The sequence below is a fragment of the Macadamia integrifolia genome, chromosome 10 (assembly GCF_013358625.1).
Source record: "Macadamia integrifolia cultivar HAES 741 chromosome 10, SCU_Mint_v3, whole genome shotgun sequence".
Classification (NCBI taxonomy): domain Eukaryota; kingdom Viridiplantae; phylum Streptophyta; class Magnoliopsida; order Proteales; family Proteaceae; genus Macadamia; species Macadamia integrifolia.
The window spans coordinates 29,479,009-29,506,471 of NC_056566.1; the positions used below are offsets into that span (position 1 = coordinate 29,479,009).

At 39.0% G+C, this 27,463-nt stretch overlaps 1 protein-coding gene across 2 annotated transcripts; it reads right to left on the minus strand.

Annotated features, from left to right (window-relative positions):
* Nucleotides 1-1,622: 1,622 nt before the first annotated feature.
* LOC122091762 (E3 ubiquitin-protein ligase RFI2-like) lies at nucleotides 1,623-23,321 on the minus strand. Of its 2 annotated transcripts, XM_042661889.1 has the most exons (7): nucleotides 22,865-23,321; nucleotides 12,872-13,041; nucleotides 4,962-5,020; nucleotides 2,969-2,994; nucleotides 2,484-2,877; nucleotides 2,262-2,395; nucleotides 1,623-2,138 (listed from the first exon to the last, which is right to left on the minus strand). In XM_042661889.1, the coding sequence occupies exons 1-7, from the start codon at nucleotides 23,019-23,021 to the stop codon at nucleotides 1,858-1,860; spliced, it is 1,221 nt and encodes a 406-aa protein (XP_042517823.1). In that variant the 5' UTR covers nucleotides 23,022-23,321; the 3' UTR covers nucleotides 1,623-1,857. The 2 variants fall into 2 exon arrangements, with proteins under 2 accessions (XP_042517823.1, XP_042517822.1); XM_042661888.1 differs by having other exon boundaries at nucleotides 1,623-2,395.
* Nucleotides 23,322-27,463: the final 4,142 nt, after the last annotated feature.

The window sequence follows — 27,463 nt, forward strand, 5'->3', positions numbered from 1 at the left end:
GCCTAAAGTATTGATGTTGAAGTATTTATCAAGTGTATATAACACATGGTTTAGAAAATTTGAAATCAGATGAATCAGCCATCATTGAACTCATTCTACCAATTTCGGGGTTTTGGGGGGGTGGATTGCTGAGTTTCAGTTCTAAATAGCCCGATGTTAGGGTTGTTGAGACTGATTTTGGCTGATTCCAATTTGATCCAGATCAGAATCAATAAGGATCAATTTGATCATGATTATGAGTTTAAAATCTTGGTTGGTATATGAGGAGAAAATTAAGATAGTAGGGATATAACGAGAAAAATAAAAGCTCAGGCCACACAAGAATTTACCTATACAAGTGGGAATAAAACAGTTCATGTTCAATCTTACTGAAATTATATAAACTCCATCTAGCTGCAAATAAAAGAAAGAGATTATCATAAATAAAAATAAAAAGAAAGTGAAAATAACTCTTAAAAAAATAAAAACTTTTATGACATTACCTAACATAATTATATAAACTAATTAAAACTCTTACCAATTCTAAGAATATGAAAATGTTTTTCTGTCAACAGAGCAAAAATAAACAAGTCAATATTGAGAAGCCAAAAAATTTTTAAAATCTAATTTTTTACTTCTCAAATCCAAGAAATTTTTTTACAACATAAAATAAAATTCAATTTTCATATTTGAAATAATCTATCAAGTGATATAATCACGTTAGATAATAATTACAAAGATTTTTTTCAATGTTTTAGTCTAATTCCATTTCTTTTTAGATCCTTCGCAACGATGGGAACCATAAATGGAACCCACCCTAAAAATAGGAGATCCAAATATTCCATGTGTCATGACCAAAATATCCATTTGATCGCAAAGGGAAATTGAATGAAATAGAAATTGAAATAAAAACTTCTTTGCCTAAAAAAATTACAATCATTACCTAACATGATTATATAAATTATTTAATTTTCTTATCATATTTAGTAATAATACTTTTTAGATATAAGTTTTATGGGAAAGAGAACCTCGTCCAAGAGTATGGCCTGCACCAATGCTCTCATAAGTCTCTCCCTCCTCCAGTGAAAAAGAATCTCTACCTCTTATTCAAAAAGGAAAGACACAGGTAGTACCGACATAGACTAGAGTCCCGAACAGATAACCACTTCCCAAATTTTATCTTATTTTGAAATCTAAAAAAAATTGATGTAAAATAAAATTTAATAACTAGAAATAGAATGATTTAAAGCTGGGGGCATAACCATGTAAGGTAATAATTACAAAATTTTATGTTAATAGGCTTGAAATTTTCACATCCCATCACTTCACTTTCCCTTGCAACCATACAGATTGGAAGGGAAACCACTTCCCTTCACAGGAGAAAATAGTCTACCAGATCTGTAGAGCACACCATGGCCACCTCTGCCACTATGTCAAAGGCAGCCCAGTAGCCCAAAGCCATCACCAGGTTTACTCAAGTAGCATGTAATCACTGAGGAACCTAGGAGTACAACAGATAACGCAAGGAATAGTAATTTATCAGCTCCCACAAGGTAGGATGGGAAACTGATTGATCTCCCAGGTCATGAGCCCCTAGTGGTTGGGTCTGAAAAGAACAGGACAAGTAGAAGGTGCAAAAGGCATAAAACAAGAATAATTCCTCCTTTCTTGCCATTCCACATGATAATATTATTTTATGTTCCTCGAAGCCGAAATGAAGAGGAAGCCAAGGTCACCACACAGCCGCGTGACAGCCAAATGATAGTTTTTCAGTTTTCGGGGCCACACAGTAACGATAAGTCTGTTGGGATTTACAGACTTGCAGCAATATATCATCTCTCATATATAATTTGGTTCAGTTTAGAGTCCTCTTGTGCTTCATAGGAAAGGAAACATCCGACCAGAAGGATGAACTGGCTGGTAGGAAGAACTCTCCAATCGACTTTGCGACGACGTCCTCTCTGATCCATGCCTCTGCCAAAACCCACTAGCTCGGCTGCCAGAATCTGAGCCACCGGCAGCCTGAGGGAATGGCCCCCACCAACTCGACTCTCTGTCAACTGGGATCAATGGGAATGGAGCAAAGCGATCCCTTTCCCACGCATAGAAACGGCTTCGTACTGGATTCTCTGGTTCTTGGAGGCTCCGACCGGACGAGCCTGAAGATGGAAAGACATAGAAGGCACCATTATGATCAGTCGATGAAGGCACAGGACCTACAGGAGCCAAGCCCCTAGGACCACTGGTTCTTCTCATGGCTGAAATGATAGGTGAACGCATGCCTGGTGAATTGTTAGGCTGCTGCTGTTGATGGTAAGCATGGAGACCCTGGATCCTATCATGGGCTCGAGCACTGCTGCCTGGATAAGGTGGTACTATTGAGGAAACCACCGAGCTCCCAGCTCGAGGACCAGATCTGGAAAAGATATGCAAAGTTAATTTTCCAACTCTAAAGAAAGATTCACTGGCAAAGAACTAGTAAATTTTTCATCGCCAAGGCTTACCCATGACCGAGAAGAAAAGGGTGCACAAAAGATCCCGGCCTTGGTATACCATCAGAATCACCCCTATTTGATCTTATTGTTGCAGATGGAAGTGAAGCTTGATCGGCACCGCCAATACGACCATTGTTTGGAGAGAAAGGAGGAGAGTGGTGGCCCCAACCATGATAGTGAAGATCCACAGCAGGAAAAGGATGGGAAGTTGATGAGATATCACCAGGTCCTGACAGGCTATTCCAATGATGGTTAAAATTAGGACCATCTGCAAGGCTCTCACTTGAGGTCGAGGATGAAGGCTGAAGCGGTTGGAAGTAGGCAACATAAGGGCAAGAATGAGGTGCAGATGACGCAGCTGTATCTTCAGCAAAGATGGCATGATGTCCCAGAAGATCATGATCTGCACTAGAAGAAATTTCATCACTAAATAAAGGGCGCTCCCAACAAAGTTCCAAATGGAAAACTATGTTGAAGATAAGAGATGGACTCACATGCGGTTGATGGAGATTCACCTTCCCTGCAAGAGTTGCAACAAATAAAAAAAATAATCAGTTGAACAAAAGATAATTAAATTTTGGAAGGGTAAAAATGGAAATATGAGGAGTTCCGGTGCAACATGCATAGTAGGTATCCCAACGGCCAGCAGGCCACTTCCAACACATGGGGTGAGTCCTGCTATAAAATAGAACTTCCCAATTGTCTCATGGTAAAAGGCATCCTCCTTACCAATGATTTGGTCAATCTTGATTGATTGGTTATGAGACCATGTAAATCGAAATCATCCCTAAATGATGAAGAAATAAAACAAAAAGATTTCATTCATTTCAATTCTGAAATACTCATGCAGTAATGGTTGAATCAATTGAGTATTCATTAGTGAGCACATACCTAAGAGATTTAACTAGAATAAAGCAGCATGAACACATACCTAACAGTTCCACTAGTTAGCTTATTCCTCATACTTGGTGGCTCCACACAAATCCAATAAAACCAGCTATAAGAAATATCACACAAGGATTTGAAACTCAGGAATAGGGATTGATATTCGTGGCCAATTTTTTGGCTGATATTCCTCAGTATCAGACCAGTATTGGTGGATCAGTGTCAGCTGACCCATGCAATCCAACCCCGATACTTGCAAGTTGCAACCTTGTTCTCACAAGTCACGACACAAACGCAAGAATAAAGGATGACCTGGAACATTTGAGGACAACAAAAAAGAAAAGACACGAAAATTCCAGCTGTTGCGATGCAGGAGTTCATAGCAGTCTACAGCAACAAAAGAAGGCTAGAAAAACCTACCCATGACAACAAAATGTAAGCAAAAAACTCACAAATTCAACTAGACTTCAAAGGTCAAATTTGATTCAAACACCAGAGTCACTGGCATTAAGTTTCTTTTGCAAAGGCTTAAACTATCATTATATTAAGAGATTGGTTCATGGATAAGATTCAATAATCGTGTTTAACAGGGCTACAACAAAATAAACAATATAGAGGGTTTTGGATTTTCAACAAACTCCAAAAGAAAAAATCTAAGGGCTAAATATCATAATCAGCTGTAGGTGCATACTCTCCAAGGATAAATGAGGTTGAAGCAGGTAGCCAACAGTATGCAATTGTCCAATTCCTGCTTGTTGACAGACTTTATAGTGTTCCTTCAATTGGCGGGGTCTCTTGAGCTTTAAGGTTGACTACTATGAAGAATTGAAAAGAGGGTGGACCTTGGCACAACGGTAAGGTAGCTCCATTGCGACCTAGTGGTTGAGGGTTCGAGTCAAGAAACAGCCTCTCCACGAAGCGGGGGTAAGGCTGCGTTATTATGACCCTTCCCAGACCCCACAGTAGTAGGAGCCTGGTTTCTATCCTGCAGCTTGCTGATCTGTAAACTCATCTTGCTCTATATTCCCCATCCCTGTTATTAGATCTGATTCTGATCACAAATTTGATCATTGGGCCTGCTTGTATTTGAGATCCGTAATCTGGATTTTCAGACTGCACTACATTGTTTTGTCACTGTTATGGGTGCTTTCTTTCTGTTTGTGGGTTCCCTTGAACTTGCTTTAGTTGTTCTGGTCATGATTGTCAGTCTCCTGTGACTTTGTATTACTCTCTGTTTATGGGGTTCAGACAGTGATTCCCTGTGATACTCATTTTGGGCACCACATTCTCAATTGCAATCTAAACCCGTGACCTTGGGCTCATGGTATAGGCAGTCAAGTATTCTTAAAAGTCCCAATAGAAATTTCTTTCCACACTTCCAGTCACAGAAAATAACAGAAGACCACTAGTAAAATGGACTTTGAAATTGGACCCATTGGATAAATTTGTATCATCTACGCTACATTGTGTGCTACTCTGTGGTGCAGTGTTGGAGGCGGTTGAAGAGGGAATTAAGAAATGTGTATCAATGCATTAGACCAATTTTGAAATTTCATCTAAAAAAATAACCAATAAAAGCTTATAACAGGACTTCTTGCTTACTCAAATGATGAATGAACTCGAGAGAATCCACTAAACGGACACCAATGGACTCCGAATGGCTGGAAAAAGACAAACAAAACCAACGAAAAAATATCAGAGAAGGTCAATATTAATACTACAAATCCCACTAGACAAACCTTATTATAATAATCCCACATGATACTTCAGTCCTTCACCATGGTATTTAAATAATCGAATTAACAGAAATCCAATGATTATGTTGCTATCTACTTTAAATAAGAAAAATGTAGAAACAAAATTCTAATAGTTTCAGAACCAACTACAATAACTTTAGTTCTACTTCTTGCCAATTTGACTTTCTTGCAAGCAAAAGATAATAAAAAAAGCCGAGGAATTAAGAGATCATCAGCAATTTGATTGACATAATTTATAATACTAACAACTAGCTACGATAATAACAATGCTATCGATGATGTTTCCCTGAATGCAGACAAGGGAAGTTTCATTATCTCGCGGCTATTTCTACCACACAGAACGCTAATTTTGCTGTTCCAATCATTGGCTTGATAGGTGATCCTCTGGTTCAGCTGCACAATAAATCTAGTGGCCCATTTCAGTTTTTGCCCATCCTGAATTGGACTCTTTCCCTTCTACTTTCAGTAGCCCAATTTGTCTTAAAGAAAATGACTTCAACCAATTTCTAAACCTTTTACTCTGGCACATGGCATTGTCCAATTCGGCTGAAACATTAACAAGTAGAGGGTTACAAACGCTCAGCACTAACCAAACAGAAATGTGAGATATACACCAACATACAAGAAAATCTCTTCCAAGTACATAAAATAAACGCAGTCAAAACCATGAACTGATTATATACTGTCGAAACCATGTACTGATATTCTATATAAATAAAGGGAGCATAAACCAAAGGAATGGCATGAATAAGGGATAAAGTTCTTGAATCTAGCAAATAAATAATGGCAAAAGAGTCATGGAATAGATGCATCAGGCTATGCACAACATACCACTAGTTTTAAGCCACGGGGCTGATAAACTCAACTCAACTAAGCATCTAAGCCTTCTCTCAAGTCCCAACTAAATGGGATCAGCTACACAAGTCTGATCTCACCATTCAACTCCATTCAAATTTGATGTTTCTCGTCAAATCAAAACCATGCATACCTTTCCATTGATTCATTTTCAGCCACTACCAGTTGATCTTTTTAACTCCTCGTCTGCACTACCTCACTCCTTATTGGTGCACTCGATGGCGTTTGGTGCAAATGCTTGTACCACCTCAACTTGATGTCCTTCAACTTATCTCCTATAGGAGGAAAAATCAAAGCAATGGAAAGGCATGGTTCTCCCTAGGCCTAGATTAGCCACATGCCAAATTTGGAGGTCTAACTCAACCATATCACCCAACTTGTATTGGATTTTCCCCATGCTTCAATGGTCAATCTCGTTAACTTCTGCTTTTGATTTTCAACACCCAAAAATTGAAACATTGCAACTGGCAGTATCTAAAATGACAACAACAAAGCACCAAACATCACCTGTGTTGGAAAGCAAACCAATTTTTTCTACTATTTAACTTAAAATCTGGCAAGAAATCTAGATACAACAAGGCTCACATAATTAGCAATATTCAATTTGGCAGGATTTCCCAAACATGTCCTGCATCAATTTGGTATCAGAGCCATTTCCAGAGAGTACAGATGGAAGAAGTTGCATGCAAAAGTGTTGGTCCCCACAATATTCTAATCCAGATTACACATGGATCACTGAGGATGAACTTCAATGCTTTAATCCAGATTTTATAGAGAAATATTAGAGCCTATTTCACCGGAGGTGAGTTCTTCCCACCCCGGGAGAATTGATGAGGACACCAACCAGGGATTTAGGACATATTCGAGGAGGCACGATGCAGATTCATGGTTAATCAGGTTATTTGAAACCCAGATCCACATCAAAACGCCAAAGTACACAGCAACATATCACTTCATTGTGGCTAGATGTCTCTTGTGTGGGTGCATATTTCTATTTAATTATGTGTAGCATGTTTATTTTGTTTGTATCTTAATTTATTTAGTGTCAAAACTGTTATATACTAATGTGGTGAGGGAGTTATCGCTGGAAAAGTAGTCATTAGGGAGTTATTTCTCCCTTTTTCTCAATTTGGGTTTTAAAAGGTTATATTTTGAAATAGGGAGATAAGAAAGATGATGGTGGAGACTTGGAGATTTCTCCCATCCTCTGCAGTATGAGTGGTTCCTGCAAACCTTGGAGTGAATCCAAGATGGCGTGAAGCCCAACCCCCTGTCTCTTCCCTTACACTCCCCTCTTATGCTAGCACCCTCTTCCTCTCCCCTAATCCTTTTCTACTGGTTCCAATTTTCCCACTTTTGTCTTAAATTATAGCCTCAAACACAATGGGGATTCATCAATTAACAGCAAGGAGGTAGCAGAACCGCAAAGGAAGACTTGTATTAGATTTCCCAAACCTATCCTGCATCAGAAGGTGACTTCGATGACCTTAATAAGTCCTGAAAAATTGGGCAGAATTAATGGATGAAAACTCAGGTTGAAGAAATCTTGATTTAGGGCTCCCAAATTAGAGAGTTCAGATATTCCAGCACCTAGGACTCAACAGGCCTCCAAAGCCTGGTCGAATGGCCCTCCTAAGGTCCCTGATGATCCTTAAAAGATGGCCTGTAATGGCCTGAGGATGTGATAGAAAACTATTGTCGACTGCTGCCCAAAAATATTACTACTCAAAGATGCCGCAGGTCTTGAACTTAGGTTTGTGGATCCCAGTAACAACAGCAACCGATGGGGCCCGTATTTAGCCTTCATCAGATCTTTGGTAGTGCTTGGATTACTCAGGAAATCAAAGAAATAAAATAAGAGAGAGAAGGGAGATCGATAGTAAGGGAAAGAAAGGGGGATGAAGAAGGGGATAATAGGTTGAGCCTTTCACTCTTCCCTGGGCTCGGAAGTCTCTCACCTCAACTGCTTCATAGGGCAAGATAGAACCAAAAAACTGAAAAGATAGCCAAAGTTATGGGACAGTTGTGAACCAACTTTGAAACACCTTTGGAGAACTTGGTCTACATCATTTACATAGCCATGGTCGTCTTCAGAGAACGTCACAATGTGCAAGAGGGCTGACTAGGCAAGGCACCTGGAACTAAAAGCCCTAACTGTGAGTTAAATCGCACAACCTTATCAGCCTCCTCTCTAGCATTAATCCCAAAACCTCACACAACTTTCTTGAAAATCCTCTTCCCTGGGAGGTTAAGTGCCCAAACTAGGTCTACAAAAATGAGGTTGGCTTCCACTCCAGTCTCGACAAATGTATGGACCGCCAGAAAATCCTCATCATGTAATAGAATACCGTTATGTCAGAAGAAGACAACTGTCTCTACCAATCCATTGTAGAAGGAAGAGATGGTAGCTAAGTTGACTTCAACATTGTAATCGAGACCATGATCGATGTCATCATTTGGATCATGAGGACAAAGCTTGGAAACCTCCATGTCATCCTTGTCACCCATATTTCCAAGAATGTCTCAGCCATGGTCGCAAGACGGGTCTTATAGGGACACTAGTTGTCGAAATGACCTTTTTCACTACAATTGTGAGGATAGTTGTCACAGCGCCAAGGCGAGCCAAGGCGTTGGAGGGATGTCTACGCGCTTAGGCGAAAAGGCGCCCGCCCCTTAAAGCGTACAAGGCGACCAAGTGTTTTTTTTATTTTTCCTATTTTCTAACATCATTTAGTAAGCTACATACACCTTGTATCATAAAAAATCAACACTAAGCCACATCAAGTCATTAAAAATCAACATTTAGCCACATCAAATCATAAAACTGAACACTAAGTCACATTAAGTCATGAAAAATAACACTTAGAGAAATGCTCTTGTTATATAATAAGTTTGAGTGGTCAAATGATTTTATTTTTACATGAGATTTTTTGTATTAGGTAAACTAGCTTTCCAACAAGTCTAAGATTACTTAAATCTAAGTTGTAATGACAAAGTTATGCTCCAATCAAGCTTATTTTTGAAATGCGCGAATACTGTTAAAATCGTCTGAATGAAAATAATTTTATGGATATAAAAACAAAAGATTATTTTATCAGACTTTTGGTTTTTTTAGCAATGTTTTAACTTGATAGGATTTATAAAATTTTCATAATTGAGGAAAGCCCTAGCAATTAAAAGTTGAAAATCGCCCCTATAACCAAAATCCAACTTTTGTTCTTGGACTGGGGGGTTGACTTCTTATCCTTTTGGAATTTGATTTTTAAACAATTTTTATTTGATTCAAATAGGGGGTATTTGCTTATTTATGAATAATAACTTAAGTAAAACATTTACTTAAATGATATTTAGCATAAATAAGTGCCAAAACACAAGGCGACATGTAGTACAATAAGGCGACTATCGCTTAGGTTCCAAGCAAACCGCCTAGACGCCAAGTCATTGCCTTAGCGACGCCTTGACAACTGAGACAATATTCTTTATCCACTCACTACCGCTGGAGACCTCTGTCATCTTTTCTTCAACCTTTACAGAACTCAAATTTTCTTCCATCTGTAATGCATGTAGGCCTATAAGCTAAAGAAATCTCAAGGATGTCTTTCAAGTAACTGCACTTTTCTTCAGCTGTCTTGGCATGTGCAGCGGCCACATCAACTGATCTAAATCCCTATAGCAATTTGTAACCGGATCTTTGTATTTAGTCCATTGATGTACCTCACCACCCATTACTAATCTACCTCCTGAAGTTTGCATATGGAGGACAACTTGTGAAACTGCATAATGTAAGTATCTACATCTTTACTACCTTAATGAAAGTTGACCATCTTGTGGAAGAGCATCTGCTCAAAATTAGAAAGAACAAATTTCTCATTAAATATCTGCTTCATAACCACCCAATAAGTGACGGGTCCAAGTCGCCTGATAAGCCTTGATTGTAGCAAATCATCCCACCATGAGCATGCCCACCCAGTGAAATTGGTGAGGATAAGCTCACACTTATAGTCATCTGGAAAGGACTTGCAAGCGAAAATTCCCTCAACCTTAGTCAACCAATCAAGAAAATCCTCAGGTCCCTTCTCACCACCGAACTCTGGAACCTAAACCTTGATGTCATAATCCTTGTCTATGAATTTCCAAGTGACTTCCTAGGAAATAACCGACTCTAGTGGTGGAATATTCGTAATCCGAAGAGTACCAAACTGAGTAAGTAGTGTAGATGGTCACATTTGGTCCCTTCGATTGATATTTAGGCTCTTCAAAATTGAAACCACCTAGAAATTGAGAGTTGTTATGGCCATCAGATTCCCCTAACATATGGCTTCAAAATGTGCCACTGGACAACTTTCGCTTCAGTCCTTTATCGATTTTCAATGAGTTCTCGATATAGCTTGTGCAACTCAAAGTTGGTAGTGTTAAAGGGTCTATCATGGTTAGATAAGTGCAAAAAAGTTCGGATCTAATACGAATTTATGCAACATCAGGTTCAATAATCCTAATTATGGGTCTCATGGGCCCGCCCAGATGATAAACAAATCAAATAACAATGGTAGTGGCAACTTTTTAATTATAGAGTTAAATCAAACCTTAAGAGTAAGATAATAGAACTTACAACCAACCAGGAATTCTCAACAAAGAGGGCAATTTCAAGAAGTTTATATGAGTGGATAAAGCAGAAACAATTCATGAAAGGAAGTGTATTTATGTAAAAAAACAGTGGTGGCTTAATTGTAAATATAAAAAGATCCTACTTCTACCTTTCTTTAAAACAGGGAGGCAGTAGAACCAGCATATTTGTGGCCTTGTGGGTGGTCGAACTCAACTAAATAGGTTGAATTTGATTCTAAATTTCAGGGGAAGTTCGATAAATCAACGCATAAATAGTTGAAATTTCAGCCATTTCAACCCTTTCGAGCAACACCTAGACAAAATGTCTAGCACCAACTAAAATTCCAATGTTTGGACCTACATCAACGATTTTGGTTAACTCAACCGGTTCGACCAAACCAGGTTGAACCAGAGCATATAAAAGGGGCTTTGTGGGAAACAAGCCAATTTTGACATCTAACTCCCAAATTTCGACCCTTGCACTTGGGAAATAGTGGATTGAAGCCAAGAAATTCAACTTCCTCCCTCAATCTTGTCGATAGCATCTTCACTATCCATCCAACCATGTGTGCCACCTCCACATCCTATCAGTTTGAGTGAGCCATTCCCTAGGTTGGGATACCTTGGAGATGTTGATGATGAGTCAATGGGCAGTGATGAACTTCCAAAACAATTGGGCCCAAAACATGCCATGGGACTCATATGTGGTGCATTCAGAGGAGCGACTACAACATCTACAATGGTACACAGCTCGTGGACTAGAACCGCCTAGACACTCCACCTGGAATTGAGTGGTAAGAGCTATATCCCTATCATGTAACATTATTGTCTGCTTTGCAAAACTACAGTATGTTTTGCTTATTTTAATCATGTTTTTTTCATTTCTAGCACGTAACTTATATATGTAGACTTAGACTAGTGTATAACTTCACTTAATGTTCACTAGCAAACTTGGGTCAACACCATAAGTATTTATTATTATTATTTTTTTCCAATGAAACTAGTTCTTGAAATGGGTTAGAAATGTCAAAAATATGGACGTAAACAAAAAATCCGACCCAAAAAATAAACACACAATTTGGGGGTCAAAACCTTGGTTTCCACCAATGGAGAAAAAATTCCCAGGTTTCCACAAAATTTCGGAATTTCGGTTTCGACCAGGTTAAAGCCTGGTCCAAATCTGAAATTTTGAACCTTGAATCAATGGCCTATTGAATCCAACCGAGTGGCACTCAATAAGGAAGGTTAGTAGGTGACATAAAACTTCTGCAAGCATTTCCAGACGATAGAGAAGAGAACAGACCTGAGTCTCGGTTGGAAACTCTCCACTCAAGCTGGTTATTGGGCTGGGGATTTGCAGGTAGGGTCACCAAGGGATAGCAATTCCAACCCACAAGTTTAAGAATGAAAGGGAAAGATAAAAGAGAAATTGAAAAAATCTCTCACAGTTCGGTGGGCTCATTGGCAGCAAGAAAAAGATATAAAACTAACAAAGATTAATGGGGAATAGGAAGAAGAAGAATAAGAATACAGTAAAAGAAAGAGTAGATGCTACCTTAGTGAGGAACAAAATGGGAGAACAGAAGAGAGGTAGAACCAGGAAGAGAGCAGAATTAGCAGTGAGAAAGGGAAGAGCAAAATCACGCACTTGGCTTCAACAGCAACTCAATTCATTCATCCCAATCTAAATATTTTGACGGATTACATGCATATTTAAAGACTTTGTAAAGAATCAAATTTATACAAACTCAATGATTGAAACAGAATATGAATCATACTCCACAACTCTATCCTGCGACTCTATCAACGTGAATAAAATAATAAAAGGAAATTACAAAAGTAAACCCTAATTAAACCTAGAACATAGTAACTGAATCATGTTCAAAAACGAAAGAAAGCAAGCTCAACAAGTACCAGTGAAGAGCAAAGGGGGAAATCCCACATATGGCGGCCCATACAATTAAGATAGACCACCAACTTTGACAGGTAAGCATATGCATAGAGCCCCCCATCTATCCAATGGTCAAGACTGCCAAAGCATCAGTCTATGCCGCAGAAAAAGTACCCGTTATGGTGGAAAAGGTCCCAAGCATGGGTGTGCCAGCAATCTTTTTGCAATAAGAGTAATCGGTTCACTTCAAGCACCCAATAAAAGAAAATTAAATATAAACCTTAGCAAAGAACTGAAATTTACAGAAACTAGCATCTGACTGCATGTATTCTCAGATTATCATGAAGGACAAAGAGAAATAGGTAAAGATGAATCAAATAGTTATAGTAGATTTGCAATTTTACCATTTCAGAATAACTTAGATCATACAGATCCTCATCATGGGTTAAGTCTTCCATGCTAAACTCGGTAAATGAACGGCAACCATTAGCATAAAGCCATTGACCTTTCTCAATTTTTCTGCAATTAGGGCATTGCATCACTCCCTTTGCATTGAAGGCCGAACCAATGCAATCTAAAAAAAAATCATGACACAATTAGAAACATGACCTGAGACCATATCGAAGCAAACAGTCTGAAAAGATTTATTTACCAAGCAGAAGCTAATGATGGACATAACATAAAATTTTGAAAAACAATACCAATATAACAGCATAAAAGTGAAACAGAATCTTACAAAGGGGTAGGCAGGGCTTAATGGGGTTTAGCCTTCTAGAGTGAATTAAAATAAAATTTTACGCATCACTTTTTTTTTTTTTGGGGGGGGGGGTTGGGGTAGAAACATTTTGGAAGCAACTTTAACGTTTGTAGAACAATCAATACCAATCAAGAAATTAAGATGAGTGCTGAAGCCAATGCATAGAGATCTAAGTATCTAACACGAAGAACTATTACCAACTAATGCAGGCCTGGTTTAATTTTAGGCCGCATTTTAGATAGGTTTGCGTTGGGCTTTAGTTCTTAGGTTTTATCATTGTAATGGGCTGGATTATACAGCCCAAAAGTGAGGGTCAAGGGGGTGAACGAACATTGTTGTTTTATTAGTGGGTCCCATGTTTAGAGTCCAAATTTATCTTAGCTATACTAGAGTCCTATTGTTAATTATTTATAGTAAGAGTTAGATTAATTTTTTGATTATTTATTTAAGGTAGGAAAGTTAGAGCCCTTAGTGGAGTCTATTTCTGGTTTTGGGTTTTTATACATATGTAGTTGCCCCCATCTTTTTGAAAGTTAACTCTCTATGGTGGGGTCTATTTCTGGTTTTGGATTTATATATATATGTAATACCCCCATGTTTTTGAATGGAATGAGTTGATTTGGTGGATGAAGCTTTCTCTCTCCTCCCCATGCTAGTTCTCTCTCCCTCCCTTTCTCTCTCCCATTGGTTTGGTAATAGGAAAGCAACCTAAGATTTAGGATCAATTAGCAATTAATTGGAAGAAGAGAGGTAACTACGTGAGAGCATGGTTCAAGTCTCAGCGAGAACTCATCTCCCTAAAATCTCGTTTTTGGGTTTGGCAAGTCAAGACCATAGGCAATACTAGAAAACGACAATATCTCGCTTGAAATCTTAGTTTGCCGCCAAGATTTTGATTCATTTCTCGGTTTCGACTCGACTCGACTCGACTAGACTAAGTCATATGATGTTTTAAACCCCCTTTCGATGAGATTTCTCACCCTTCTCGCTAGATCTCGCTTGTCTTGCCCTGTTCTGAAGAAAAAGCCCACAAGTCTTGGTGTTTTATTTTATTTTTTTGGTGAAATACAGTAGAGATTATCAACTTCAACACTTGGAGATTGAAGATTCACACTTTTTATGTCTTTTAATTCCTTATGCTTATTTAAGTTGTTCACTTTTTATGTCTTTTAATTCCTTATGCTTATTCAAGTTGTTTTACACTTATACTTGAATTATATGCATGTTGAAAGTACTAAATATTGTGTGGCCCGACCCGACTAAACCGACCAAGACCGACCTTTTATAGACTGCCCCGGCTCGGACCGTTAATTAAACGTGTCGGGCTCGAGCCCGGCCCGTTTACAAATGGTCGGTCTCAGTCCTACTACTTGGACCGTCGGGCGCCCGACCGAGACCGGCCTATTGTGCACCGGCTTGGCCTGACCCTTTAATGATTGTAGAATACCTATTTTACTCCCCAAATTAAAGAGTAAAAACTAAAAAGTAAAGACATGTTCACATTTTAAATAATGGTTATATTTGGTATCATTTATTGATTTCTTGTCATTTTTTTGGGCTTGCATGAGTGGGCTGGAATATAAGAACACATTTTAACGACGGCCCGTTTAAAAACCGGTTAAAGCCCGTTTAACTTTAAGCATGTTCGTAGTTCGGTTAAGGCCCAACTAAAGCCCAATTAAGGTAGCTCGATTATAGCTCGAGGCCGACCAACCGAATATAAAACATACCATGCCCTCAATAACTAAGTCCGATTAGTTAAATGGGAGGACACGATGCAACTTATGAAAGTCTTCAAGCCCGATTAAGCCTGACCGAAACGGGACCGGCCCGACCGGTTGACACCCCTAACCTACGCCATAGAATATCAACCTAGGTCCAAAGTCAAAGTACCATTTTGGGTTTGATTTTTAAAAATATAATATTTCCACTGTGTTTAAAAGGCCTAAAATAGGCTAAGTGACAAGTTTCAAGGGCTAACTTGGCAAAATGGCCACCGAAACCCATCCTCCAGTTAAACCAAGTTGTCTTGTCCAAAAATGCATGATCTCGCCGAGATCTCGCCAAATCTCGGTTTTTGGCATGGGCAAAACCAAGACCTCAAACCTTGTATGAGAGAGGAAAAATAGGAAGCATGATAAGAAGTGGAGAGAGAGTGACAGAAAATCACCAAATCATGAGAAGAAAGAGATAAATCCTTTCTAGAAAAGGATATGAAGTTAAATAGATCAATGGCAGAGAAAGAAGAGAACGAGAAATAAAAGGAGAAAGAAAATAGAAGAGAGTAAATACAATGGAGAAATAAAATTTAAAAAAAGAGAGAGAGAGAGAGAGAGAGAGAGAGAGAGAGAGAGAGAGAGAAAGATAAAGAGGAGAGATGAGCATCTGTGGGGGGAGGGGCTTCCCTTGGCATCGATTGAACCCAGTGTATTGGGGTCCTCTAGGCCCCTTCCAGCCTTCGGCCTTGAGGATTTCCCCCCATTGTCTGTCACTGCTGCTAGCTCCCTTAGTGCCAGCCATGTCTCTGTTGGTTGTGTTGGCGCAGTGGAAGGCTCTTCACTCCACTCTTACCCTCTCAAAGACCACTCTATTGATGGGGATAACCAAAGAAATGTTGTGCCTTGGACAAACTACTTTTCTTGTTCGATTCCAGCTGGTGATGGCCTGAAACTGAAGTTTGTTAATCCTACTATTATTAATGGGTTCACAGTGGCGAGGTGTCCTGCAAGTTTAATGGAAGGTGAGGTTTCTAAATGGAAGAACACCCTTGTTGAACACTTCATAGGAAGAATATCATCCTTTAGTTTTACAAAAGAAATTTTGTTAAACAATGGAAAATCTTAGGTCATGTTGATGTTAACCTACTTGACAGTGGAATGTTCATCTTCCATTTTAACTTAGAGGAAGACAAAATTAAAGTTTTGAAAAGGGGGCCGTGGTATGTTCAGAAGAGGCTACTTATTATCCGGCTATGGTGTCCTTCTACCTCTTTGGAGAAGATTGATTTTTGTTCAGTCCTTGTTTGGATTACCTTGCCTAATCTTCCACTCCATTATTGGTCGAGTGATGCTTTAAGTATCATTGGCAGTGTTATTGGGAATCCGATTGTGATTGACAAAAGAACAATGACAATGGAGAGACTTTCGTTTGCACGTATGTGCATTGAAGTTCATGCAGAGAGAGAGCTCCCCAATTCAGTAGCAATATATGCTGATGTTGGGATCGTTTTCAATCAAAAAGTAATTTATGATCGGAAACCGACTCGCTGTGTTCACTGTAAGATGTTTGGGCATGCTTCTGAGCTTTGCGGCAATAATGAGGCAAGGCCAAAGGAGCTCTGCAGGGAATGGAAGAGAAAATCTACTAATGGTGATGGTCCTAGTACGAACAACAATGGTTGCGCTCAGCTCAGGTTGGTGGCCGGGACAAATGGTGACTGCCATAAAAGTGGAAATCCAGTGGATTTCAAATCCAAAATATTAGACAAAGCAAGTGCGGCTTCGCGGTACTAATATAAATTCCTTTTCGTTGCTTAAAAACCTGAAGGATGAAGATATGTTGAATGATGATTCGTTGGGGCTGATTCAGAAGTCAAAATTAGAGGCTGATTTAGAAATTGATGAAGACATGAGCAATCTAGCTCATGGGAAGGCATCAAACGGGGAAAACTCTTTCCCTTCCACCGTCTTGAGTGAGGTGGAGATGGGAAGAGAAAAGGAGACTCAAGGTCAGGATGACAATATCTCAAATGTCAACAATTATGACTTCGAGGAGATACTACCACTTAAGGAAATTTTAACTTCCACACCTATTGTTAAGGAAGGGAAACTTTAAAAGGATAATTTCGACTTGGATATGGAAGGAAAGATGTTGGGTGATAATGTTACTGACGAAGGTCCTTCTCCTAAGAAGACATCTAAGAAGAGGAAGAAGACGAAAAAGAAAAAGAAGGAAAACAAGAACAACATGAATTATGCTTCTAGGTCCCCTCATTCTACATTAGACCCCGAGGCTGAAAATTTATCTATCACTTCGTCTGAGGAGCTTTTAGAGTCTGCAGATAATAATCTCATTCCTTGTGGAGCCAGTTTGGAAATTAATGAGGGAAAATCCTTCCTTCATATTTCAAACTGGAGTGAGCAAGTGGAAAAGCAAGAGCAAGAGCAAGAGCAAGAAAAAGAAAAGCTTCATTGGGAAGACACTCAAGTCTCTGAGGAGGCGACCCAACATACTGACGATAATGAGAAAGCGCAAGATGAATCAAATGGCTGTGTCGTTTATACTGGTCGGAGCCACCGTATAAGATTTGCCCCGTACTACCTTCTCTCAAAGGAATGGAAAACTTAATTTGAGGTGCGACTTGTTGGTCCTTGTATTTTCTTTTCTTGTCCCATCTAAGGAGGGTGTGTTGTGCCTTTAGTTTCTCGCTAATTTGGCTTGTATCTTGCCTTCTTGCCAGTCTTCTGCTCCTTTAATATATTTCATTCATCCAAAAAAAAAAATGGTATAAAAGAAAATCAATTAAAATAGAAACTAACATAAGAAGAAGAAGAAAGGTCCTAATAGGAAACTAATTCAAAAGGAAACCACATTCCTACATATGCTACTACCTGGAAATAAAAGACTTATTACTTCCAACCCTTGTTTGATCAAAAGCCTGGGTTGGACCGGTTCTTCTTGGCTCTTGGCTTCCAAAACCGGTCATGCTGGTCCAACCAGTTAAGTGTGCAGTCGTACATCAACTCTCTTCCTCTGAAAAGAACTCGACGAAAAAGGACCGAAAAGACCATCTAAAAGAATACGCTAAATGAGGAAAGATCTCACCATCTTTTTTAGCTTAATTTTTTGGAGATCTTTGGCAGGACGAAACTTCAAAGTCTTGGTGCCATGCTATAAAGCATACGTGTTGGAATAACCACAATGATGTACTTTTTGTCAGATAACCTTGGTCGACCAAGAAGGATATGGCAAGCCTTCAGAGGGAGGACGTCAAATTGGATTGTATCCTTAAATCCACCAATAGAATATGTAACCGAACACTTATTTGTGATCTTGAGATCAGTATTGTTCAACCAAGCAACCTTGTAAGGATTTGGAGGTGGCTCTATCTTCAATCCCAACTTACCAACGGCGTCTTCATAGACAATGTTAGTGCAACTTCCTCTATCAATGACCAAGGTCAACAATTGGTCATTACAATCTTCATCTTCAGTGACTTCCTGAGTGGTCAACACATAACAAATCATATAAAAAGGATGTGGGTCCTCATCATTGGGTGTGCCATGGATTTCACCTAACGCACATTCTTCCCTTAAATCAACTATCTCAAAACCAAGTTGCTCTTCGGGAATATAAGATATAAGAGAATCCTTATCAAGAAAAGCAAGCAAATGTTTGGGACACTGAGCACTAGAATGTCCATATCCTTCGCACATAAAGCACTGATGGGAAAACTTTGACGTCCAAGAAGATTTATCGAAACCATGCCGAGGTGGAGAGTATGAATGATTAGGCTGTGAAGATGGCATGTCAGAATCACGTTGAGGTGGTGAGTACAATTGTATAAGTTAAGACGATTTCATAAATGAACCACTAGCCTGTGGCTGCTGAATGGCTTTTCCTGATTAGAATGTGGTTGTTTAACGGAATCAGTACCTTGAGGAAAAGTATCTGTAGAAGTTCTTCGATTGTATGAACGTCTCAGACTTGCCTCAACTTAATATGCCACTTGTACGGCATTTTCCATTGTAGGCAGTCGATTGAATGCAAGGGCATCACTAATTTGAGGGTGCAATCTATTGCGGAACTGTGCCACTAAAACTTCATCATCCCACTCAAAATCAGAACGAGTAGCAATAGTAGAGTCTGGAAACATAATCTTCAATTGTCAGATTGTCCTGTTTGAATTGTGCAAACTTAAGGACTTGAGGTACATGCGTTGCTTGTAATCAAGAGGCAAAATCTTCAGTTCATAACTTCATGCATTTCAGCCCAAGTAGTGACTAACCCAATGCCTCGAGTTCGGTTCTGTTGTTGTTTAACCCAGTAGACTCGGGTTGTGCCTTTTAGTTTGATATATGCAAATAAGACCTTTTGGACCTCAATCTGTACCATTTAAAGAAGGCTTCTAAACTATGAATTCAGCCAAGGTACAACTCTGGATTGTTATCTTCATAAAAATCAAGAATATCCAATTTCGCTGTTCTTTCTGCTCCAAAATCATCATATCTACAGGTTCCATATGGTGGTGGAGGTGGTGGTAGTGCCAGTGGTGGCAGTGATGGTGACAGATCCTGTGTAGTGGTGTTGGAAGAATCCTCAGATTGAATGAAACTCTTTCCCCTATTTGTGGCCACCAATCGACCAATAGAAACTTACATAGATTTCATCATTATCTAAAGGGAAGTGATAGCGGTAGTGAGGGCAGCAATTTTTGCATCTGTTTCTCACTTGTAGGAGCCGAGTTGTTGAAGCACTTCAGTATTGGCTACCAAGGTGGAGATAAAGAAGAGAAAACTCAAAGAAATATTGGCAAACAGTAAATAAATGTTTTTTTTTTTTTTTTTTTGGGTTAAAAGATGGCGAAATTAGAAACAATGGAAGGGAAATTAGAAAGTTAGAAACCCACAATGTTACGTATGGGTGGGGGCAAACTAGGAAGGGTGAAAAAAAAAAGGATAACTGAGAATGAGATGGCAAGGTAGGGAAAAATTGGGAACAAGGAGATAATTACAATAAAGGACAAAGAAAGAAATCGGGAATGGTGGGTTTCAGATACCAATATAGAGAGCCTTCTTCTTCCTCTGGCGCAATGGGAGAACAGAGGCAGGACTCCAGGAAGACAGAAGCAAGGTGCTAGGGGCTTCGACAAGAGACCAAGAGAGGATGGCAACTTCAATGGATGTCCGATTGGATCCAACAGTGTCAATAGAGGCGTTGAGGGAGCAATCGAGCGCAGGTATGGCCTGATCTCTCTTACTCTTGCTTCTTTTCTTCTCTTCTTCTCTTCTTCTCTTCTTCTCTTCTTCTCTTCTTCTCTTCATCTCTTCTTTTTGTTTAATTTTTTTTTTTTTTCACATGGTAGAACCCTACAGAGGAGGGGGGACGATTTGAACTTTGGGAAAGAAAAGGGGTCGGTGGGTTGTTGCAGCAGACAGTTCAATTACTTTTTTCTTTTTTTTTTGTCGAAACCCTATGACAAGTGGACGATTCAATTGAAGGGTGACGAAGGGAGGGTTGTTGGAAGACAGAGAAGGGTTCAGAGGAGTGGCTTTTTTTTTTTTTTTTTGGTTCTCAGTTCTTTTGCAAAACAGGAGAACAGGGAAGTAGGTAGAACTGGGAGAATGGGATGAAAAGGGAAGAAGGGAGGTTGATTTGAGGAGGAATGGGGTCCTTTGGCTCTGATACCAAGTTGATAGAGGGCCGGTAGGGGAGGGAAGGAATCAGAGTAGCAGGTTGGAAAAAACGGGAAAAGCACGCAATAACACACTCCCGCAGATCTCAACCAATTCTTCATTAAAGTTCAAATCTGAGTTCTCTATTGGTTACAAGCAATTCATAGGAAATAAAAGGCATAAAAGGAAATCAACTAAAATAGAAACCAACCTAATAAGAAGACAGGTCCCAATAGGAAAATAATTCAGAAGGAAACCACACTCCTACGTATGCTACTACTTGGAAATAAAAAGCTTATTACTTCCAACCCTTATTGGACCAAAACCCTGGGCTGGACTGGTTCTTCTTGGCTCTTGGCTTCCAAAGTCGATCACGTTGGTCGAGCCAATTAAGTGCAGCCATATATGCATCAACTACTAGTAGAAGGAGAGAGAAAGCTTCAGCTATAAAATAGTAACAACCAAACCAAATCAATTCATTCCATTCAAAAACATGGGGGTGGTTACACTTACATAGTTATATACTTACAGCAACCCAAAACCAAAAAATACACTCCATTAAAGACTCTTTCCTACCCTAACAAACAACCGAAATTAATAAAGATCTTACTATTCTAAAATAACTAGCAATAGGACTCTTGTATAGCTAAAGATAAACTTGGACCCAAACACGGGATCACAGATAAAATAACAATTTTCGTGTAACCCCTTAAACCCCATATTTGGGCGTTATAATCAGCTCATTACAATGATAAAACCTAAGAACTAAGGCCCAACCCAAATCCATACTAAAACTTGCCCAATTTTAAACCGAGCCTGCATTAATGTTGGTTGTAATTTTTACTTCATGGATAAGCCAATAGAAGTCAGAGTACTATGGTACAAACCCATGAAGATCTCCAGGCCAATGGAGCAATTTCTTAAGCATACAAGGAAGACTCCATGCATAGACAACACAGAGATGATCTTCATTCTCCATTCAAGAAGATCAAGTTTACCTCAATAGCACCACATACTCTGACCAAACATGAATACTACTAAAGCCCATGAACATCTAGACAAACTAACAAAAGACATTCCTGATTTAGCTTTCCAATGTTATTCTTGAACTAAAACTATCGACATTCTAAAAACAATAGCAATCTCAATCGGTCCAGCTAAATCGCTTGAAAATTCCTAGAAGCCCAGCTAGACTCTGCTATGATTTGGAGAAGTGAATTTGCTGGTCAATCTTGTAGCTGAAACCATAGAAAGAACAGAAGAACCATGTAAAAAGGAGGGCGCTGGAAAGGAATCTCACTGGATGCATAACTCTAAGAGATCTGATACCTAAATGTGGGAGAAGTTGATGATTATAATATGGACAACCGATATTCATATAAAGAAGAGTACGTGCCACATAAACACCTTTTTTAGAAGATCATAAAGAATTTCATAAAATTCAGTAGTGAAAACCAAACATGGTAGAAAGGTGAGGCAATGAGGCATAAGGCTCACATCATGCAACTTCTAAATTTAGACTTCTGCAGACGCAGGTCATACACTTAAGCCACAATACAGGATGTTGCAAATCAAGTCAAGAGTAAGCCCAAATCTGTTAGTGATTCTTAATGGACCTACTGATTTAACATTACAAATTAGTGAATTACTATGATGTCTATGTGCTTTGAGGTCACTTGAAGTCCAAGTCCAATATGAAACGCTAAAATTTTAGCTTCAGGAATATCAGAGTTCCCAAGACACTGTCGCATCGCAAGTTTCTGAAGCTTCCCCTCTCCCACACCCCCACCCACCCCACCCCACCCCACCCCACCCCACCAAAAAAAAAAAAAAAAACCCAATATAAGGGTCACCACCAGGGATGCTAACATGTATCCCTAACAGGTTCATATTATGTACAGCCAGCCTTTGGCATTCAACATGTTACCCTGAATCTCCTAAGATCAATTTCATCATGTGATCAACCTCAAAGAGCAAACAAAATAGAGATTTCAAAATTCACCGATGCATAATAGATGAATAAACAGGCAGCACAAATTTGAACATAGAAACTCGAATCACAGATCCTTCCTTGCCAATTACCTATAAATCCAACGAGACCAACCTATCGGTTAACAATCACGATATCTCCCAAAAAAAGAGTTTTCAGATGCATGCAAAGTCGAATAACTTCAAAACAAAATAACCATCAAATTTAATCAAAATATGGAATTTCGTTGGGATATAAACCGGTCTCCCCAACTTACCAAGATGAAATTCATGCCCACATTGCAGCTTAGCTCTCGATCTGTCCCCATTATCCTTCACAATCTCCAGGCAAATCGAGCATGAAACCGATGAGGAACTGAGAAAAAGTCCTCCGCTGCCCTCGTCATCCAAAGGATCAGCATCTCCAGTGCCCATATCTTCAATCAAAACCTTGAATTGAAGGAGAAAACCATTAAACGAACTCTACCCAATTCCCCCGATGACCTCAGAACTCAGTAATCTCGCTTCGCTCTCCACAACAACAATTACAGGAGAATCGAACGCAGGAAACTCTAGATACCCTGAAAACCGAGCGAAACGTTCGCGGGATCGCAGAGAAACGAAGGACAGAAATCGTTCGGAAAAGGGCGCAAATCTGAAACCCTCTCTCTCTCTCTCTCTCTCTCTCTCTCCCCTATCGTTCGCTCTCCGACTCGTCAGTTTACGGCTTTCACCGCTTTAATTACGTGGTTCCTTTCTTTCTTTCTAATAGTCGGTATCGATTTAGATACTTAACCGGGCGATTGTAGTATTGTACGGTTGAGATTTAATATAAAATTTCCTGGTCAAAATTTTGACCCCATTCGTCTATCATTTTGACTCGAGGCTTATGTTAACTCCGGTTAGCGACTTGGGCGGTTTTGAAGATGTTCATGACGTGAATGTACACGTGGCATATAACTTTTTTTTTTTTTTTAAAAGGTGATTTACATCAACCTCCCATCATTTGCCGAAATTACAGGAGAGGGTTCTCCACGATGTCGATGTGGGTTGAATCTTTATGTTACACCAATGACGATACAAGAAATGGTATAATCATATAAGGCTCATACAGTTAATGTAGGAAAAATATAATAATGATAAAAACTCATGTGCGGGTAATAATATATTGGCCTCAGGGAGAACTCTTTTTCAATTAAGTTATGAGAACAGAGTTTGTCATGCTCACTTTTGTTTGTTTTTCTATCACGTTTGTCACATACTCATGTGGTGAGTGATCATAAATTTGATGGACATGCTTTCCACACCACTTTTTATTCGTGGTCAAAAAATTTGAGCCAATATGAAATGTCCATATGTTGTTACCAAAGTTTGAACGGAGAAAAAGTTTGAAAACCGATCAAAGCATGAGTTCAACGTGAATTGTTAAAGTGCACACCATCAACACTTCACACGTTGCCTATCGAGTCCCTAAATCTATAGAAAAGGAGAAGGGGGGTCGGTGGTGTTTTTGGAAAAGGCATTTGGTTAGGTATAATTTTTTTTTGGTGAGAGGTTAGATATAACTTTAATATTTGAAAATAGATAATTCACATTATTTTTTATATATCAAAGATGAGGATTTTCATATCAATCCATTGGCAATTTCATGACTAAAAGTGTAATAAATAAAAAATCAAATAGTTGAGATAGTTCACCAAATTTGACATTTAATAGTTCAAATATTTGTTATATTGAGGGGTTCGGCCTATGGCTTGGGACCCACAGTTTTTTATTCCACCACTTATTTATTATTAAGAAAAGAGGTGCACAAACCAAGTGTGTCTGAGACGAGAGTCAATGAGAAGAAGGAAAAGAAATGGAGGAATAGATCTTCAAGGGATGATTTTTTTCTAAGGGATAAATAACATTGCCAGTCTCTTGTTGCCTACACCCAAACATAGGCGGGTGTGAAAAGACCATATTGACCCACCGCCCCATGCGTTGAAGATGTTCCTGTGTGCAATCCCATTGGCCTTATATGCCAGCATAGGCAACATCTGACTGACAGGATTCTTTCTCCCTTTTTCTAAGAGGGCTTCTTTAAGCTTTTTCTATAAGCTAAATTAGATCAATTTGAAGCCCCTTTAAGAAGAGGAAGTAGAGATCAGTATGGCTATTTTATATAGAGTAAGATCATTGATTTGTCCTTCTTTTCCTATCTTCAACCTCGAGATTTTATGGTGGAAAGCTAGAACAGTTGTGAATTGATTACTAAATCATCTACTATTCATTGAAAGAGTTGCTTTGGGACTCTTGAGGATGGAAAAATCATAATCTATTGGTGGTTTGTGAAATAACCTCTGTATCTCTAATATTTATTATTATTCTCTCATTTTTTGTTGTTAACCTCAAGTTTAGATAAAAACTTGAGAAGAAAAACTGGCGTAATATTGTTTAGTTAGTAAATCTCTCTTGATTCACCCTATGTTTTTTTATTCACATTGAAGGGTTTTCCATTGGGTTTGGTACTGTGGTTTGAGTTTGTGATTGTGAAGGCTCATAAATGTTATTTTTTACTTTCGTCTCTACATATTGTATTTGTGTTCTGTTTAATTTTCATTATTTGTGATTTATTTTATCTTTGACTCGCACACAAACAGAAGCTTATGATTCTCAACACCTTATATGGTCACGCACAAACGGGAATGTTATGCTTCTCAACACCTTATATGATGGAAGTACAATGCTACATGAAAAACAATATATAACATCCTTGTCTATATAAAGCTTTTCATAATGGAATTCATTTATTGGAACTATCAATAATGTGAAAACCTTCACCGCAACTTGTCAAAGGAGATTTAAGTGGAGATCGTAGCGGTGGGTTTCAGTGCTAGTCTCCCTGATTAGTCGAGGTACATGTAAGATGGCCCGGACACATTGGTTAAAAATAATTAAAAAAAAAAAAAAAAAGAAAAAGAAAAAAAGAGAAGTTAACCAATTTTAAATATAGGTTTTCTTTCCCGTCACTGCGCCTAGTGAATTATAAAGGTTTTATTATTTGCCACGTGATGGTACATGGGTTAGTCCATGATAGAAGACCATGCAAACATCTTGTTAGTACAATTTCAACTTAAAATGAGTAAAGGAAGTAGCTAACATTATAAAATATGCCATTTTGTATTTTATATTAATTTGTATTTGATGGCATTTTGATAATTTTATATAAAAAAAAAAAATATATTTGAATTAGGGTTTGAACAACTTTCCTTGCTTAATTTGGATAAAAAATTGGCCGTTGAGATGCATGTGGAGTACTTTATCACATGGATCAACCTATGTACAGCCAAGTGGCAAATAGTGAAGCATTATACTTCACTAGGCATAGTGATGCCTGAAAGGACATTTTCAATAAACATCCAAGCCTTGAGATGGTCACACCTTGATCTAGGGGTGAAACAGGGTCGGGTTCATGTTTAGGCCCAACCCTAAATCATAAAAATTCAACCCAGGCCCAACCCAACCCTGTCGGGTTCATATTTAGGCCCAACCCTGCCGGGTTCATACCAACCCAACCCAGCCCTGATTGGCATGGGTTGGGTTGACCTTGGCTTCTATAATGGTTAAATTAACCTTGATTAACATGTTTTTTCCATTCATCTCTCATATATTAAAAAATTATAAAAAAATAAAATACCTATTGAAGCCCTAATTTATATTATAAAGATGTAAGGTTAAATTTCGGACCGGGTTGGGTTGGGTTGGGTACAGGGTTGAGGCCTCAACCCTAACCCAACCCAACCCTAACCCGCCCTTAGGGTCAAAAAACTTGGCCCAAACCCTGTTTAGGCTCAGGGTGGGCCAGGACGTGTTCAGGTTTCAAGGCCAAACTTTCACCCCTATTGTGATCGATAGGTGGATCTCTTATTGTTATTATTTATCTTGTAACATCTAAAAACAAAGAAAAAAAAATAGTAAGGAGAGAGTTGGGCATGCTGCTAGCTTCCGATAAAATAGAGTTATGCACCGATTGTGGGGATAGACACATGAGGGCAAAGGAGTCTTTCCCAAAGGGCGAGGAGAGAGAATGACACATTAAAGCATAGGGGAATATATATATAGTAGTTGCTAGCCAGAGTACTAGTAAACACAATGTATGTGCATGCCAATACATAAGAATATACTTCATTGAATTCGAATCTAAAAAGTGTGACAAAAAAGATAAAATCTAAAAACTTTAATATATATAGTCAATCCAAACCATTCCTTAGGTAACCAACAATTAATATTGCTAGATCACAACAAACAAAGGACCCACTAGTGTTCAGTAAGAGGCTCATTGGGCCACACTTATTACTAACTACTAAATTACAATTATTTTTCAAAAAATTTGTTTAGGGGGGGTTATAAGATTGAACCAACAACCTTCCCTGGACTTCCGTTAGAGGTCAATTGGGTAGTTGTCCGCAACTGAGTTTGAAGCTCATCTCCACCAAGTTTTGTTAATGCTAGACTAATATAACATAGGGTTGAAACAAGGTCGGGTTCGATTGGACTTTTTCAAAACTCAAGTCCAATCTTGAGTCCCTTAGCTGGGCACAGGCCTGGCTCCGACCAATATTCAGGGTTTGAAAATCTAACCTTGGCCTTGAGTTAGGGCTGAGTTGGGTTGACCCTATTGGCCCTTAGCTGGTCACAGGCCTGGCTCTGTCCAATATCCAGGGCTTGAAAATCTAACCTTGGCCTTGAGTTACCATGGGGAGGGAGAACGGTGATGCATGAGATGGGCCCAGCTAAGAGGAAATGAATGTTTCGTGGTTACATGACCTTGCCCAAACACGAGTAGCGAAATGATACCTCCACAGCTCCACCCATGTGAAACAAAAAACATATTC

Coding starts and splice junctions, on each gene's coding strand:
- LOC122091762 (XM_042661888.1), bottom strand. CDS start 23,021: ATGGGCACTGGAGATGCTGATCCTTTGGATGACGAGGGCAGCGGAGGA. Junction 2,995..4,961: donor CGAGTTCATTCATCATTTGA/GTAAGCAAGAAG, acceptor CAACTCTTGCAG/GGAAGGTGAATCTCCATCAA. Junction 2,396..2,483: donor CCTTTTCTTCTCGGTCATGG/GTAAGCCTTGGC, acceptor TATCTTTTCCAG/ATCTGGTCCTCGAGCTGGGA.